Below are 18,758 nucleotides of genomic sequence, written 5' to 3'. Positions count from 1 at the left end.
CTTCTACACTTTGCTCTTGGACAGCTTTGGGAAAATGCTAGGTATAAAAGATGAGTAAATAGAGGCTTACAACTGTGGTGGCTCCAGGCTGTATTATCGTGATACAGACTGGATGTCCCTCACCCGAAGAGTGGATAGAGAAAATGTGGTACATCTACACAATGGAGTACTATTCAGCAGAAAAAAATAATGGAATCATGAGATTCGCAGGCAAATGGATGGCACTAGAAGAAACCATCCTGAGTGAGGTAACCCAGTCACAAAAAGAGAAACATGGCATGTACTCTCTCATATATGGATTTTAGACATAGATCTGGGGAGTGCCAGCCTATAATCCTATGGCCAGAGAGTCTGGGAAACAGAAACTTCATTTAGTGGCTGGTTAAGTACTGAGCTGAACTCAAGAAAGCCAGTAACAGAGAGGGAGGACTGATGATCAAAGGGATTAAGACTGGGCTGGTTTAACCCCCAGGAACAGCTGACCAGACAAAGGTTAACTCTTGAATCCCAGGCATCAGCCTGGGAATCCAGCATGGGACTGATCAATACCCCCCTGAATTTGGGTGTCAGTGAGGAGGCCTAGGGAACCTATTGAGCCTTGGGCAGTAGATCAGTACTCATCCCAAGTATACACACGGACTTTGGACTCCCATAGAACAATGTGAGGTGCACTCTCACCCTGAACTCTTGGGGAAGGGTCTAGGCCCTGCCCTATATGAAATGACAGAATATGGACACCCCCATGGAGGGCCTCACCCTCCCTGGGGGAATGAGGGGATAACTGGGGGTGGGGGGTTGGGGGGGAGGGCACGGGAGGAGGGGAGGGAATGGGAGAGGGACCTGGAACTGACTTGTGAAGCAACCTCGTTTCTTATCTAAATTTAAACTGGAAAATAAAAATAAATAAATAAATAAATAAAAACAGACTAAACACTAATAATAGTGGGTGCATCTTTTAAAACAGCAAGCACAATAAATTAGTGTCACTATGCTAAAACATAACCATCAAAGAAAATAATAAAGTATTATGATCTTTAAAGTATTTCTGAGAATTTTCTTCTTTATAAAAAATTAATTGTAAATGTGCCACTAGGAATGCAACAAGGTTATAAGCTTTTATGTCAGCCTGACACAAGCTGGAATCATTTGGGAAGAGAGTCTTTCCATTGAGAAAAATGTCTCTGTCTGATTAGCCTGTAGGAAGTCTTTGAGGCATTTCTTAATTAGTTAATGATTGATGTGGAAAGGCCCAGCCCATATGGATAGCTCCAACCATGGGCAAGTATTCCTGTGTTGTACAAGAAAGCAGGCAGAACAAGCCATACATGACAGGAAGCAGCATTTCTCCATGGTCTCTGCCTCAGGTTCTGGCACTTTGTTCTGCCTGGGCTTCCCTCAGTGATGGTGTATAACCTGAGAGCTGTAAGTTGCTTTTAGTCATGGTGTTTGATCAAAGCAATTGAAACCCTCACTGAGATTTTGTGCAGTCTTAGCACTCAGGAGGCTGAGGTAGAAAGATCAGGAGTTCAAGGATATCCTGGTCTAATCTTGAGGGTTCTCCTCCATGGCTTCTGTTTCAGCTTCTGCCTTCCATTTCCTGCCTTGGGTTCTGCCTTAACTTCCCTCAGTAATGGAGTATGACCTGAGAGTTGTAAGCTGAAACACACTCATTCCTCCCCAAGTTGGTGTTGATGGTAAACTTTATCCCAGCAGCAGAAAGCTGACTAAGATGTATGGCATGTAGATTAGTTTTAATTCCTTACTCTTCATAAATGTCGTGTTGTCCGTACATAAGGGCACCACAAACATGCACACAATAGTTTTACTGGACAGTTCCAAGAAATGACATTGCTAAGTCACAGTTGGTTCTGCATAGCTTCCCCTTTACTTGAGTATATTAACTCAGCAGCTTCTCAAAAAGTTCCATGAGCTTAGGCTTACCAGGGCATATGGTGACCTTTTCTAATGCCTGCTTTTCTCATATTGAATTTTCCTTTCTCATTCGAGAAGTAAAAGTTTGTAATTTGTTATACTATTATTTTATTACTGTAAGTATGGGTGAGGTTGAACATTTTTCTTCATTTTTGATATTTGTATTTTCTTATTGTCTGTCAATAATTTATATAAAAACAAATTATTTGGTGTAATAGAAATTTTGGGGGCATGGTCTGTGTGTTTTGGGTTTTAATTTTAAGTATTTGTATGTACTTTAAATTCTTGTATTTGTATGTAATCAAATTGATGTTTTTTCCTTTAGTATCTTTTTTTGTTTGTTTGTTTGTTTTTGAGATAGGTTTCTCTAGCTATGTAGACCAGGCTGGCCTTAAACTCTCATTGGTTCTCCTACCTCTGGCTCCTTGGTTTAGGAATTAAAGGTGTACATTTTCTCTGTTCTTTCTAATGTCTTAGAGGTGCACCCTCTTCCAAGAGTTACTTGTAAGTTGATTTTCCCCACATTTTTTTTTTGATAATTTTGGTATTTATTTTTAGAAGTTTTCCCAATTTTTTTTTAATTAGATGCTTACCTTCCTTTTTGTTGTTGCTGTCGTAGAATACCCTGGCAAAAAACAGCATAGGGGAGAAACAGTCTGTTTTGACTTATAGTTCCAGAGCGGAAGCTGTCCACTGATGACCAGGAAGGTGTTGGCAATAGGAGGCAGTCTGTCACCTAGGAAGCAAGGGGATTACATTTCATCTGCACAGGGGAAACAGAGAAAGAGAACAGAAACTGGGCTCAGGCTACTAAACCTGCCACTCTGCCCCTAGTGAGGTACTGCTTCCACCAGGGCTCTGCCTCCCAAAGGTTCCATAACTTTCTTAAACTGTGCCACCAGATGGGGGCCAAGTGTTTAAACATACAAGCCTATGGAGGACATTACTCATTCAAACCACAGTACCTTCCCTTTTGCCTCTTCTCACACAGCTTCCTAAGCGAAAAGATTCCATTAATCCTTACCATTGCTCTAGTGCCTGTCTTGTGCTAGCCCTGTAACCCTTCAGAGGAAAGACAACTGCTTATGAGTTTTTTGCTAGCTAAAATTCCATCACCAATTCTGAGAGTGTAGGGCTGTCATGATGCTAGGTTGGATGTCTTATCATAAACTCTCTGACATGCTGCTTTGCTTCCTATGAACATTTTAGAATAATATTGTCTATTTAAAACTTCGGCCTCAAGCCATTTTATATCCTTGACCTCACCAGTCAACTGGGGACAGGAGCTTCTTAGTACTGTCTGTTTTACAGTGATAAGCTGAAGTCTGTCCCTGTCCCTGCTGCTAGGTGATATTAAACCATTCCATTTAAATGTCCAAGTCATGTGGCTTAAATTCGACATCCAGAGAGAACCAAATGAATATCAGTGATCAGGGGGCAGTGATGAATTGGGAAACTGTGGAGAAATACTCCTTAAATTACACATTATGGAAGTGTGGATAGTTTCTCAGCAAACTCCACTTTGTACAGGAGATGCTTTCACAGAGGCTGTATGGGAGGCTCGGCGGCAGTTCTGAGGGAGGGTGGGGATTTGCTGTGCTGGTGAGCTTCTGCATTTGAAGCCATATTCTTTCTGAATTTTTGTCATTAAATTTACATCCAATTGCTGAACTTTCTGGCGACTGAAAGGAGATTGTTTTGAGATTCCAGCAAACCTGAATTTCGGAAAATTACAAGTGCCAGAAGTGCAGAATCCTGGGCCTTCTTCCTGCTTGAGATACTGTCATATTGAATATGAGTCACCTGAATAATCTTTACAGGAACCTCCAAATAGGATACAAAATACCACTTTTCTCTCCATGTTTTCTGGGTTTGAATACTCTCACTCCATGGGTTAATACTGTGATTATTTAATTTGCATTAAAACATTTATTAATTTGACAAATACCAAGCTTCATGTGTCTCATGGTATAATAAATTGGAACATTGACCCTCTATAGCAGACATGATTTTATTTACTGCCCTTTGGTGTATTCTGCTTTGTTGAACTGTGCTGCCTAAAAAGGGATTTTTGTCAGTACTTGTTTGTAATGAGACCTGAATGGTACAGAGCAGAGTGGAATTATCTTTATTGATCTGAGCCTACCCTTCTGCTGAGCCTCTTGTGTTTCATTAGAAGTTCTTGTTGATTCCTGTTCAGCTTTGTTCAGTTACACCTGTCGTTTACTTACAGATGGTTGTCTTGTTTCTTGTTTTTTCCCCCCGATCTGTCTTTGTGTAACGATGCTCTGAGTTTTCATTATAAGGCTTTCACGGTAAGAGGCCCGTAGATCAATATGGCCTGTTAGAGGCCTTACAGTCCAAACTTGGTCTTCCATTTTTAGCCATTCTTCCTGGTGGTGGTGCCAGTTTCAGATGGCTGGGTAAAATGAGACACTGCCGGCGGACCATCATTTGGTTAGCACATTGGGGATTGTTTGTGGATGCATTTAGTTATGTCTTAGACGGATTTACCACCCACTATTTCTTGCCATATGGCTATACCTTTACATTTGTTACTTAACCATTGTAGGCATTTGTTTCTTTAAATCCTAATAAATGAAATCATACGTGGTGCTAGTCAGCTTTCAAAACACTGGTATGACAAAAATATCCGTGGAAAACAATGTAAATTATTTTAACTCACAACTTAAGAGGATTTGGCCAATGTCAGCTGTATTTCAGGTTGTTAGTTGTGGTGTGGCCTGAAAATAACTTTGTGGAAACGTGTGGTGGAAGGGCCAGGGATGGGAGGGTGAGTATCCTAGGGCTAAGATTTTAATCCTTTCCTTGTTTGTACTATTCCTCCCCCCTTGCAACAGGGATGTTAACCCATGCCTGTCCCACTGTTGTATTGAAAGTATGTAACTTAGTTTTGATTTTTCCAGAGCTCATAGCTAATAGTTTGCTTTGAGTGGGAGACTGGATTTGGACTTTTCAGCAGTACTAGAATTATTATTGCAATGGAGACACTTAGAGGTACTGAATGCATTTTGTAATGTACAGTGGTATGCAAGGGAGCAGGCACAAGGCATGCCCATTAAATGTAATCCAGTGGCCTACGTCCTCCATCTCAGCCCACTTCCTAAAGTTTCCACCATCTCCCAATACTATGCAGTACATGAGCCAAGGGGGGCATTTGAGATCCCAATAGTATAACAAAAAGTAAACATTGGAAAGCCCTGATCATGCTGGGTAGTATGTTGTACATCTTCAATCCTAGCTCTTGGGAGGCAGAGGCAGGAGGAAGTCTGGACCACTGAGCCATCTCTCCCTCTCCTTTTTTTGAGGAAGGGTCCCACTGTGTTTCCCTGGCTAGTCTGGAAGTCCTGGACTCAAATAGTCTTTGTGCTTCGGTGGCTAGAGAGACATACCTTCCTACTTACCTGCCTACCTGTGGCCAGCCTGTCCTGTGAAATGATGTGTTTGTAATGTCACATCGATACAAAGACTTCAGAGCATTTTGAAGATTTATTATACTGTTTCAGTGTTCCATGTTCTTGTTTTCATTTCACAATGTTCTAGAGCAGTGGTTTTTAGCCTTCCTAATGCTTTGGCCATTTAATACAGTTCCTCATGTTGTGCTGACCTTCAACCATAAAATTATTTTATTGCCTACTTCATAACTGTAATCTTGCTACTGTTATGAATTATAGTGTAAGTAGCTGATAATGCAAGATGTATTTTCAACACTACAAGTTGATTCAAAGGGGTCTCAGCCCCCAGGTTGAGAGCCACTGTCCTAGAACGCTTTTTCGCCAGATTTCCTTTACAATTTCACCTCTATTTTCTTAATATATAAATATATTTGAATCTCTTTTAAGGACAAAAGTACAGAACAAGGAGCATGGCAGTGGTCTTGCATTGGCTGTGCCTTGCTTTGTGTCATTGACTGACAGCTTTTCCCATATATTTCCCACAAGTTTTGTAAGAGCAAACTTAAGGCCATCTAGTCAAAATAAATGAATGAAATGCTTTTTGTTTCTTCCCTGATGTCTACTCACTTTTGAACCCAGAGCCCCACCTCTCCCTTCTGTCAATGCAGGGTTCACTGTTTATCCTTTACTGGCTTGGCCTCACAGGGATCTGCTGCTGGGTTTAATGGCGAGTACTATCACACCTAGCCTGAACCAAAATTCTCAAGGACTTTTAGTATTAAAAGCAGGACAGCATCTGTGTCCCCCCCAACTCCAACTGAAGTTTCTTTATAGCCATGTTGCTTTAGAATTCAGGCTGGACCGTACGTAAAGCTAAAAAACATCAAGATTATGAAAAATATATACTGTCACTGTCACAACTACTTAACTTGGCCATTTAGCCCCAAACAGCCAAAAGTTTTGTTTTGTGTACTAGTGATTGTTCTACAATTTTAGACTGTCCAGCAAACAAAAACATTATGTGGAGACTAAAGCATTTCAAAGAATACCTAGCTCATCCTTTCGTAGGAAGTGCAGAAACTGAAGCCAGAGCACACTGTGATGTATACACACCAATCAGCAGCAGAGTCAGGCTAGCAGCCTGTCTTCTTGGCTTTCAACTCAGCATTGTCATCAAGCTGTCTTTCCTTATTTAATGGGAGACATTGTTTTTTCAGCCTAGAAAATAATAAAAGATATGATAAGTAATAAACTTATAATACATGCATAAGCACATGATAAGAATCTTAATACTGGGATTATGCAGTGTGGTAGATGCATTTGTATAGTTATGGTTATGTTCAAAAATCATTTTATGTATGAAGAATTTACTCTAACTGAATACATAAGATCAGTCTCTAATTTTGTTGTTCTTCTTTCATTCTCTTTCAGAAAGATGAGGTCTACCTTAATCTGGTGCTGGACTATGTTCCGGAAACAGTGTACAGAGTTGCCAGACACTATAGTCGAGCCAAACAGACACTCCCTGTGATCTATGTCAAGGTGTGTACAATGGAACGACTTCCAGTTCACAAAGCATTTAATATGAGCCATGCAGAGTATTGGGTTTGTTTCAACTCTGTCAACCACTGCTTTTACTCCTCAGAGAAGTAGTTAGTTCTGACTTTGTTTTGAAACATGTAGTTCCCTTTAAAACTTCATTACTCTGCAGTGGATAAAGGTGCTTGCTGTGCAAGCCTGGTTACTTGAGTTCTATGGGACCTACATACAGGTAGAAGAGAACCAACTCTGAAGTTCTCTAATCCTTCACATGCATGCCAGGTTTTGTGTGCCCTACCTCACACACACATGCACATGAGATGCATGATTTGAAATGGATACTCTGATAAGATACAGTTTAACTTTCATAGTCATAACACCTTGTGTGTGTGGTGCAGGGTGAGGCACAAGTGAAGGCTAGAGGAGGAAGATGTGCGCCCTCCTCCGTAGCCTCCCACCTTTGCCGTGAGAAGGTCTCTTGCATAAGCTCATGGCTTGGGCTTTTCTGAACCTCCCTTCCCATGCAGTGCTGGGATAACAGCCAAGTGCAGCTAGTCCCACCTTTTTACACAGGTACTGGAGATCCAAACTAAGGTTTTCATGTGTGTACAGCAAATTCTCTAATCCAGTGAGACATCTCGCAGCCCTATGACATCATTTTAGTTTTAGATGTCTTCATTGTGCCACGCACCAAAGCAGCGACCTACTAAGTAAATTTACAGTTATTAATATACTTATTTAATGCTTCATTACTATTTGTAGATACTACATTCATTGTACAAATTTAAACTTGTCAGTTTTAAACATAAGCCTTAGGATGTGGTACTCAGTTGTTTTGGGGGCTAGTATTCTTTTGCTCATTGTAGTGCAGGAAACCTTTCAACTTTTTATAAAGTAGACCAAAGGAAACAAAAAAACACCATGCAAGTCTCATTTCATTCTTAAACTTGACTTTTCCAAGCAAAATGAAAAGAACAGTGATGAGATATCTTTAAATGAATCTTAAACTGCTAAGGACATCTTTTGGAAGAAAACTTCTTTCACTGATTTTTGTTAGTCTAAATATTAATACCCTGAAACAGCCAAATCTTTTCTAAATGCTTTACTTCTGATTTATTTCTTAAAAGTTGACATTGATGATCTGACATATACATTTTTGTCATGCTTTATTTTGAAGAAGTCTATAACTTGCATACCTTGATTTCAGATTTGCATTAAACATGTACTGTTAACATGTCCAGCCTTAGTAGTTTCATCATGCTTCTAAATAAAAGTGGCTTTCCCATGAACTTCAATAATGCTAGTCCCCAGCAATATAGCCAGAAAAGACAGGGTCTTTTGTCAGTACCTCAGGCGACCTTTATTCTTTTTATTGACTGTCGTTTTGTTTTGCTTTTGTTTTTGTTTTTTTGAGACAAGGTTTCCCTGTGTGTCTTTAGAGACTGTCCTGGAACTCATTCTGTAGACAAGGCTGGCCTCAAACTCATAGAGATCCGCCTGCCTCTGCCTTCTGAGTGCTGGGATTAAAGATGTGCGCCACCACTGTCTGGCTGTTGATTTTTTTTTTCCTTAATCAGACACTAAGCCTGATTTGAATCTTTGCAGCAATTGTTTCCATGGTATTAACTGGGAAGTAGAGCTCAGAAAGTGAGTGGGCATGTAGAAGAAATTTAAAATTAACCTGGTTGTGTACGGTGGCACATATTTATAATCTTAGCAATTTGGAGTAAAACAGGAGGATGACAGGATCAAGGCCCACGTGTATACAACAGTAATAGTATGTTCGGAAGAGATTAAAAATAAATAAGAAATAAGTAAACAAATAAGAATAAGTAAGTAAGTAAATAGGAAAGAAAGAAAGAAAAAGAATGAGTCCCAACATTGGCCTTGAAATATTGAAGGTGTTACATTGATATATATATATTTTAAAGCTTTAAAACAATCGGCATTCCTCTGGTTGCTCTGACAAAATTCCAGACAAAGGCAACACAAGGAAGGAAAGGTTTATTTTGGCCTAATAGTTCTGGAGGATATGGTGCATCGTGGTAGGGAAGGCAGGGTGGGAGAGCATGGGGCAGTGGGTCAGGTTCAGAGGATATATCATGCATGAAATTCTCTCTTTAGACCAAGCCATCCTCAGACTCAGATCCCCCTGGGCATCTGTTTTTAAATGACATTGTAAGTCTACATTATTGTGAAGGTTATTAGTACTACTTACTAGCAGAGTTACTGATGTCTGAATAGGGAATTGATTAGATTTCTTACTTTACCTGGGAGTTTTCCTGGGCCTCTATTATATGATTTTGGAGGCTCACCTTTCAGAAAGATAAATGATCCTAAAAATGACACTATGCTTTTACAGCCTGAGATACTAGAAAGAAAGAATAATGAGCCTGGCTTCTGATCTAAAGGCTGCTCTCTCTCTCTCTCTTTCTCTCTCTCTCTTTCTCTCTCTCTCTCTCTCTCTCTCTCTCTCTCTCTCTCTCTCTCTCTCTCTCTCTCTCTCTCTCTCTCTCTCTCTCTCTCTCTCCCTCTCTCCCCTCTCTCCCCTCTCTCCCCTCTCTCCCCTCTCTCCCCTCTCTCCTCTCTCTCCTCTCTCTCTGCGCTCTGGCTTCAGGTGAGATGTTAAAGTGGTGAAAAGGATTGAACCCCTCACTTTTTTTGTACTAAGCAATTGCTCTACTGCTTAGCTACATCCCTAGCCCTCTTTAAATTTAGTTTAAGACATGGTTTCACTAAGTTGCCCAGGTAGGCCTTCAACTTAGAATTCCCCTGCCTCAGTTGTATGCCGCCATGCCTGGATACTTTTCTAAATTACTAAAGGATAGCACAAATGTATGTCTTAATGATATTTTAATTTCTTGGTGTTTATAGAAAGAACATGAAACTTATGTAGAGAAAACTGTCTTAGTAATCACCAGCGTTGTACATGTTCTACTGAGACTATTACTTTGTTTACTGTGTAATGATTACAGCTATGTCTGAAATCAGATGTGCTTAGTTAATGTCTTATTTATTCCAGTTGTATATGTATCAGCTGTTCAGAAGTTTAGCCTATATCCATTCCTTTGGAATCTGCCATCGAGATATTAAACCACAGAACCTCTTGTTGGATCCTGATACAGCTGTATTAAAACTCTGTGATTTTGGAAGGTGAGCTGGTTTTCTTACTTCCCCTTCCCTCATACTCTCAAGTATATTGCAATGATAGTCTAGGTCCTATAATCCTTACTCAAGGAATATAAATTAATGTAGATGGAATACTAAATGTGAGTACCTTTCATCCTACAGTTAACTTTTAAAACTATTTACAGAGAGATTATGTGTGTTTAGTGTCTTTAATATAGCATTGTCACTAAATAATAGCAATAAAATGTCCAAATAAATTGATGTATACAGATACACTGTTATACATGCCACTGAGGGTAAAAATGAGGGAGCTGTCTAAACTGGAAGGGAATGACATCAAGGAAGTATTAAGGGACAGCAAGATGGCTCCCTTGGGAAAGGTACTTGCTATCAAGACCGACAACTTGAGTTTGATCCTTGGAACTTACTTGGTCCTGCAAGTTGTCCCGACCCCCACAGGAGTACTAACATTCAAGTTTGATGGCTGTGATGACACCTGTTGATAATCCAAGCACTCAGTAAACTGAGGTATGGGAGATCATTAGTTTGAGGCTGGCCTCAGCCACATAGCGAGACCCTGTGCAAAAAGAAAGCCACTGCCACATCAGTACTGTATGCATGGTGTGCTTTTGTTTTAAAAACACTGGGTGTGACTATTGTGTGCAAACAGGCATGGGTGACCATGGCTTATTCTGAATTGTTTTGTAATAACCCATATATGATTATTCCTGGAATAGGACATTTTAGGATTATTGTGTACTTGGAAAACTTGCATTCTTATTGATCCTTAGTACTGCTTTTGTTTATGTAATATGTATATATGCTCCATTTTCATTACAAATACTTTTTTAAAGTTATACATTTATATATATCCTTTTAAATGAGATAAAGCATCGAGAAGCAGTATTAAGTTTGATTTTGTGGTCATACACGGTTACTTAGTAGGAAAGGAAAGTTCATGCTTTCCTTTTTGGTAGTCAGTGGCTGTAAGCCTCCCATCAAGCCTGTATCCGTAATAAGACAGATCATCACTCTGCAATAGCCACCAGTGAATCTCTCCTCTTTTTGTTCTGAGATGTCTGTCTTTATAAACTTGTATTCTCTTCTGTCTAATGTTTTTTCATCCTTGTTAGAATTTTCTTTTTCAGTTTAGCACCACAGATTATATATTAATTCCATACTCGCTAGTATCTGTATTTCCACATCTTTTATATAGACTTCTATACCAGTCTCATTAAATTGTGGATTCAACATCAGATATATTTCCTATGGGTATAGCAAGGTACTTAAAGAAAACAAGCAAATCTGCTCTGTCAGTAAGTTCATTCTCAGTCTCATTGTGCACCCCTTTCAAACATACCTGCTTTACACTTTCCTGATTACAAACCCTCTCCCAGTATCCCACTCTGTAGGGTGTGGCTCTGATGACAGTAAACACCCAAAGCTCATGTTTGATGGTTGAAGCAGGGCACCACTGCTCAGTTCTCGTAAGAAAGGCTGTCCAAATCAGATGGGGCTTGTTACTGTGGGGCGCCACCAAGTGCAGTAGGGCTCCTGTTCTCATCGCCATGGTAGAGTACCTTTACCACTGAGGTTCTCTTGGGATGTACCGAAGGGAATGTTCACAGGTGTGGAAATTAGCTCATTCTTAATAACTCTCAGGTAGGACTTTGGAGATACTAAGTGCTCTTAGGTACTAGGGTGGCAGAACTCAACCAAACAGCCTTATATTCTCTTCTTAACAATTTTTTAGTAGCTTGAAACAAGGTCTGGCAGTAGCTGGAAGGTTAGAATGGCATGTCTGTAGACCAGATTAGGTGAGGCCATAGGGCAGAGAGTCAAACCCTGTTGCTTGCTTCATTGTTATTGTAGGGGAAGAATATACAGCCTGTAAAAGCATTTCGTTATAGAATTTGACTTATTGTGAAATTTATGACCATATTTAGACTCTGTCAATTAAAAAATGAACCGTGTTTGTTTGGGTTTTGAGACAGGGTCTCTCTGTAGTACTGGCCGTCCTGGGAACTCACTGCCTTTGCCTCCCAGTGAAGTGTTGAGACATAACGGATGGCCAAGGTTTCCTGCTGTTTGTTTGTTTGGGAGCTGCAAACTTCACATCCTAGGCAGCTGCTTAATTAAAGAACTATATCCCAAGCTCCCAAAATGCACTTCTGAAAATAGAAAAGTCCATTATCAATTACACTGAAAGCTAATGTCTTGATTTTCTGATAGCCTGAACACATTACTGTTTGTAGTGTATCAAATGGTTGTTTTATTTGGGTCCAAGAAGGTTAAATTATGAAACTGCTAATGAAGGGAAAGTAAGTTAAGTTTAGCATCATCATTGATTAAAAGTAGATTGAAGGGAAGGAAGCCTAGACTTTAAGGTTGAAAGGCCATTTTCCCCCTGGCTGTGTCTTTGCCTTCCTGTACCTATACCTCAAATGTTTTCTGTTCTGATTTTTGTTGCCTGTATTTATCTCCTGTGTCTGTGAAGCTGCTGTCAGTGCATCTCCCAGCGTGGCTTGCTGATTTGGAATGGGTTATCTGAGAGGCATCTCGAGAGATACTAACTGTAATTCACTTTAATGGATAGGTTCTGAGTCCTTTTCCCCCTCATGTTGAATGCCTTTTTGCAGTTTGTTTAGTAACAGGTGGTTAGACAGCAAACTGACTAAAATATCGAAGTATGCATAGATTGACTGTGTAAGCCTTCAGCTGGCCACCCTGAGTTTGAAGTCCAATTTAAAACAGTAGGCAGTTATTACACTTTTTTAATAAGCATGCAGGTATTTATTATTTTTGAGACAGGGTCTTACTGTGTAGCCCTGACTGACCTATAAGTTTGACTGCAGACCAGGCTGCCCTCCATCTCAAGGGGATTCATTCAACTATCTCTGCCTCCTGAGTGGTGGGATTAAAGGTGTTGCACCACCATGCCTAGTAACCATTTTTATATTTCAGAAGTAGAATTTAGGAAGCAGGGAACCAGAAGAAATTGAGCATATGTATCCTTTTGAATTTTTAATCTCTTTGTTCCTTAGGTAACACTTAACAAATGCTTACTTTATAAAAATCACTATTTTTATATCAATTTGATGATTTTTTTAATATTTCTTTCATTGGAGACAGTTACAAGTGTGTTGCATTATTGCAGTCTTGTGAGGTCGAGACAGATATGGTGTGTGAGCATTGTTTCTTTAAGGTATGGATTTAAAGATTGCTTTTTATTTTTATTTTTCCATTAGCGCAAAGCAGCTGGTCCGAGGAGAACCCAATGTTTCATATATCTGTTCTCGGTACTATAGGGCACCAGAGTTGATCTTTGGAGCCACTGATTATACCTCTAGTATAGGTAAGTACTGACTCTGAATACAATGCTTATAGCGGTTAATCGCACCCTGATTCTTACAGTTTCTCTGACAAGAAAAGGGCATGGCTGCAATATATTTTTGCAGAAATGTATACAACTAGATTTTTTTAACCTTTTAGAATTTATGTATATTTTTCTATTATGCTTTTAGAATTATAAAAGTATTGTTTTGTAATGTAGTTGGTTAATACATTTATTTTGATGTTAAAGTTTGAAGTAAAGTATAAATACTATAACTCTTTTGGTGAGTGTTTAAAAATATTAAAGAGGCAGGGATGGATGGCAGAAAGACATATGCTATGTGTAGCATGCATGTGGAAGTCAGAGGGCAACTTTGTAGGGTTCGTTCCCTCCTTCCACCCTTATATAGATTCTATGTATCAAACTCAGGTCACCAGGCTTGCACTGCAAGAATTTTTGTCTACTGAACTATCTCATTGGTCATTATTAGTTTTCTAGTTCTCCTGAAATATTTACTTCTGAGCCTGATACCTAGTTAGAAATTTGGTTAATTGATATTGTTACTTTTAATATGTTAATACTATAATTGATAGAGCAATAATATTTTTCAATTCCTACCATTATACATTACTTAATTTTCAGTCAACTTATTCCTTAGTTGTTCAGCCAAACCCACTGGTGGTTTAAAAATTTCACCAGAGGGAGATGTCTAATGACAGAAGGATTCAAGAAATCTTTGTTGACTTTGTCTAACTTGTTCTAGTATAGTTGCTATGTCAGCATAAAGACCATGACCCGCTGGGTCTGAATAGTAAGACAAAACCAGCATGCTTAGGCTAGTTTTGAAAAGGGACAAAATTATTTTATTTTATACATTAATTGTGTAGGGGTGGGGTGCTGAGACTGACATCAGGTGCCCTCTATCTGATCTGTGAAATGAAGATCATTTCTAATTCTGTCTACTTTTCATGGTTGCTGTGAGGAGTACAATAAAATGTTACTGAAGTACTATAGGAATGGAAGGTGACTTTGTTAGTATATTTATTAGCTCTCAACGGTCCCCAAGAGCAAATTTGTTCTTGTCCTTGGGAATGTTACTGGATATCTAATTGTTTGGTGTCTTATTCAAATGTTTGATATTGGTTACCTATGGGTGTGTGTGTGCATGAGTACGTGCGTGCGTGCATGCGTGCATGCATGCGTAAGGTATTGGATTGAATTATACTAGGCTCATTTAAAATAGTTATAACCAAATCATCTGACACATTAGAGAACATTTGTGTAAACCAGGGCTTTTGGAACCCTAGCAAACATGGATTTGGCCCATTTCATATCTAAGATGCTTGCTTTTTAAATTTTTATGTATAAGTATTTTGTCTGCAAGTATACCACATATATGCCTGCATTTACGTATGCATACCACTTGCATACTTGGTGCCTGCTGAGGTCATTAGAGGATGTCAAATCTCTTAGAACCGGAGTTATGGAAAGGTGTGAGCCATCATGTGGATGTTGGCAATCTAAGTAGGTTCTCTGCAAGAACAGCAAGTATTCTTAATCGATGAGCCATATCTCCAGCCCTTATCTTGCTTCCTAAGGCTGTATAAGATTTATGTATACATGCCTTTAATCCTGACACACAGGAAGAGGCGGCCAGATCACCAACCTAGGGCTACATAGTGAGTCGGTATCTGTTGTATCTCTCTGTCTCTGTCTCTCCAATTTTTTCGTAAAAGATGAATACTTATAAAATACTCATTTGATAATAAAATAAAGTTCAAGCATGAATAAATTTTTTCATTAACAGTATTTGGAATGAAACCATCATTGATTCTGACTAGATTACTGTTGTATTTGGATGTAACCAGTACTTCGTGATAAAAATAGAATATACATTTTCACCTCAAATTATGGTATTCCAAACCTTTCTTTTGTTTTTTCTTCAGATGTATGGTCTGCAGGCTGTGTGTTGGCCGAGTTGTTACTAGGACAACCAATATTTCCTGGGGACAGTGGTGTGGATCAGTTGGTGGAAATAATCAAGGTGAGATGGTTGAGTTATACTTTTGAACCAAAAATGCCATATACACATATCCCCCAAAACAAACAATACAACACATTTAAGCAGTGGGAAAGGGAGCTTAGGAAATGATCCAAACAGAAAAGCACCATACAAGCACAAGGAGACCAGAGTTTGTGAATGTTAACTTGGGCTGGCATTTTCCACCAAGAGAGCCCAGAGCAAGCTGGTTAGGAAGAGCAGCCATATCTGAAAGCCCTGATTTAGATGAGACCCTGCTTATGTGGATATAGTAGAATAGTGAGCAAGGATGCTTGATTGCTGAACCTACCTTGGGTGTGCCTTCATGTATGTGTGCACATAGGAATAAAAAATGAGAAAGGGATTGCAAGTCATTTAGCTTGCTGTGGTAGAGAGCAGGCCATAAATAAATAAGTGAACTTTAGTTTTTAAGGATTTATCTTTATATTTACCATATGGATTTTTTGGCCTGCTTGTGCATTTGTGTGTTGCATGTACACATAGTGATCTCAGAGGCTAGAAGACCTGTTGTATCCTCAAACTGAGGTTGCAGATCATTGTGAGTGGCCACATGGGTTCAGGAATCAAAGCTGGATCCCCTGGAAGAGCAGCCCGTGATGTTAATTGCTGAGATTAAATTATTTTAAGATCTATTTCATAATAAAAATAATTTTCCTTTTAATATAAGGGAAAATAAAGGACTCGATGTCATTGTATCTAAATGTAATTGGAAAGGCCAGTGGTTGGCCATCTTCATTCGGTCTCTGTGTAATTGGGTTTTGCAGCTGAGATCACTGTGGTCCTTCTTAATAGCCATTTTTTAATTTCAGACTGAACCCTTAATGTTACTAACAGTACTGCTCTTAAAGATGAGAAAAAAGTAGTGGAAGTCATATAAGGACACAAAACAATCTTGTGCAAGTCTTTTTAAAGTATACAAAATACTGGAGTATTTTTGAGACAGAACTAGGCATATGTAAAGTTCTGTGTGTCTTAAAACATTTGGGGTTTTGTTTAACACAGGACTTTCAAGATATCCTCTTTCCTACTTAACACTCCTTTCTTGAATACTCCATTTAAGCTTTGATTCACCTAGAATTTTTTTTAAATGTTTGGTTTCTGTGAATATATAGAAGACAAAAGGTTTTTCACTTTCATGTCAATGGTTTATATAATCACAGAATAGTCACCTTTTTTTAGGGAGGATTTGTTACCAAGTATAAATTTATTTATGAAGCAAAGACTGATAGCAAAAATACTTTTTTGTTATTGTTTTGCTTTTCTATGTGTAACAGTCCTAGCTGTCCTGAAAGTCACTTTGTAGACCAGGCTGGCCTTGAAGTCACTAAGATTCAATTGCTTCTGCCTCCCAAGTGCTGGGATTAAAGGTGTGTGCTGCCACCACCCAGCACTAAAACACTCATGTCCTAGTCTCAAAACTAAGTGTTCAGTTATAGTAACTAAGAGAACAGATGAATGGCATATAATTGAGAGTCAAAAAGTATTTTTTTTTTATCTTTTAGTCTTATTAGGGCCATGTGCCTTTTTTGATTTTTGGGAATTTTACATAATGCATCCCAATAAGAAATACATCTTTGTATTTATGGCCAATTGATTGTGACTTTTTTTATTTGGGGGTGGGGAAGACATGAATTCCAAGACAGTTCAGTGGGAGAAAACAGCCATTTGAGGTGATACCTCTTATACTAATGGATATGTATATGCAAAAGAATAAAGTTAGAGACCCTTTTCTTCACTTATACTTTTGTGGAAAAGATAGAACATTTATGCAATCAGTGGGAAACATTATGGAAAATACTTTTGGAGGATCCTTAGAAAACTAAAAATTAAATTACAAAATGATCAAGCCTCCTTTCTCTTCAGTATATCCCCACAATTTGAGTGTATGGAGGTGTACTTTCCCATGTTCATTGCAGCATCATTTGCAGTAACCAAGAAATGAAATCAACCTGTGTTCATTACTGAGTAGATGGATGATAGAGTAGTTTATTTTAACTTACAGCTCTTGGGTCACACTCCATCACCGAAGGACGTCAGGGCAGAAATTCAAGACAGGACTGTAGAGGCAGGGACTGAGGGCAGAGGCTGTGGAGGAATGTTGCTTGCTGACTTGCTTCTCATGGCTTGTCAACCTGCTTTCTTACAGTACACAGTTCAAGCAGCCCAGGGGTAATACCACCCACAATGGGCTGGGCCCTTCCTTATCAATCATTAGTCACAGACAATGTACTACAGACTTCTCTATAGGCTAGCCCTATGGAGATGTTTTCTGAATTGAGAGTTACTTTTCCTAAACAACACACTAGCTTGTGTCAAGTTGACATAAAACTAGCCAGAGCACCACATATCCTTTTAAAAAGTCTCTCAAGGTATTTACACCTTTAACTATGTGTATTGAGTCAGTGAAGGATTTTTGTCTTAGTATTATGTCCAGAAAGTAGAGGTTCATGCACTGAAGAAATTCAAAGATAGCCGGGGGGGGGGGGGTGCTGAACGTTGTGCAGAGGCTGGATTCCTGTTGGAGGCAGTGCCTTCTGGAAAGACTTTGCGTTCTCTATTGAAAGAAGGCTAGTACTTAGCTATTTAACTGGAATCAGGTCTGCTGTGTGTTTTAGTTACACACGGTAGTTGTGAATAGTGGGGTTGATAAAATATGAATGTACCAGCAAAGAGGAATCTAGAGCTGTGGACCCATAGGAACGTACTATATTCGAGGGAGTTAGAAAGCCACTGTAGAATTTTAAGCAGAGGAGTAATGTTTTTAATATGGCTTCTTTACAATAGTTTTAAACAAAACCAGCTGCATGTACAGCTCCATTATTGAAGTTTGGTGCCCTCTGGTGTTGAACCATAAAAAGGCAACTAATACCTCTTGGGCATGTCTACTGGTGTAGTCCTTGTTGAAGTCATTTTCAGGCAGCCCTGGGGGAAAGCTTAGGATGCCTCAACCCTAGATGAAATCTGCAGGCACCTGCGGAATTCTGAGGGCTGGAGAAAGTCTTTCCTAGGGAAGAGTATACTTAATTGGTTATCCAACCCAAATGGTCACCATTGAAAATATATACACAAGTAGCATTATGTAGACTCAGGTATGTGTGTGTGCGTGCGTGCGTGCATATGTGACAATGATGGAAGAAAAAAGCCACGAATTTGAAAGGGAGCAGAGATAGAGTGGCACATGGCAGAGTTTGGAAGGAAGAAAAGGAAAGGGGAAATGGTACAGGTATGATCTCAAAAAAATAAGAGAATTATTTTTTTAAGAGCCCACAGAAGAAACGCCTGTTGTGGAACTTTCTATAGATGCTTACTTTGGTCTTTGTGTCTTTGAAGACATCAATTCAGTTTC

At 39.2% G+C, this 18,758-nt stretch overlaps 1 protein-coding gene across 3 annotated transcripts in view; it reads left to right on the top strand.

The window, feature by feature from the left end:
• Nucleotides 1–18,758, top strand: part of Gsk3b (glycogen synthase kinase 3 beta) — a 127,946-nt gene that overhangs the window by 68,693 nt on the left and 40,495 nt on the right. For all 3 annotated transcript variants that reach the window (XM_040750825.1, XM_040750824.1, XM_040750823.1), the window contains exons 4-7: nucleotides 6,780–6,890; nucleotides 9,910–10,040; nucleotides 13,265–13,371; nucleotides 15,297–15,394. In XM_040750825.1, coding sequence (XP_040606759.1) covers nucleotides 6,780–6,890; nucleotides 9,910–10,040; nucleotides 13,265–13,371; nucleotides 15,297–15,394 — 447 coding nt within the window. The remainder of the gene's footprint in view (nucleotides 1–6,779; nucleotides 6,891–9,909; nucleotides 10,041–13,264; nucleotides 13,372–15,296; nucleotides 15,395–18,758) is intronic.

This window comes from Mesocricetus auratus, unplaced genomic scaffold (assembly GCF_017639785.1).
Source record: "Mesocricetus auratus isolate SY011 unplaced genomic scaffold, BCM_Maur_2.0 Super-Scaffold_100008, whole genome shotgun sequence".
NCBI lineage: Eukaryota > Metazoa > Chordata > Mammalia > Rodentia > Cricetidae > Mesocricetus > Mesocricetus auratus.
The sequence above is the reverse complement of the archived record's forward strand: the minus strand, read 5'-3'. Positions and strand labels throughout refer to the sequence as shown.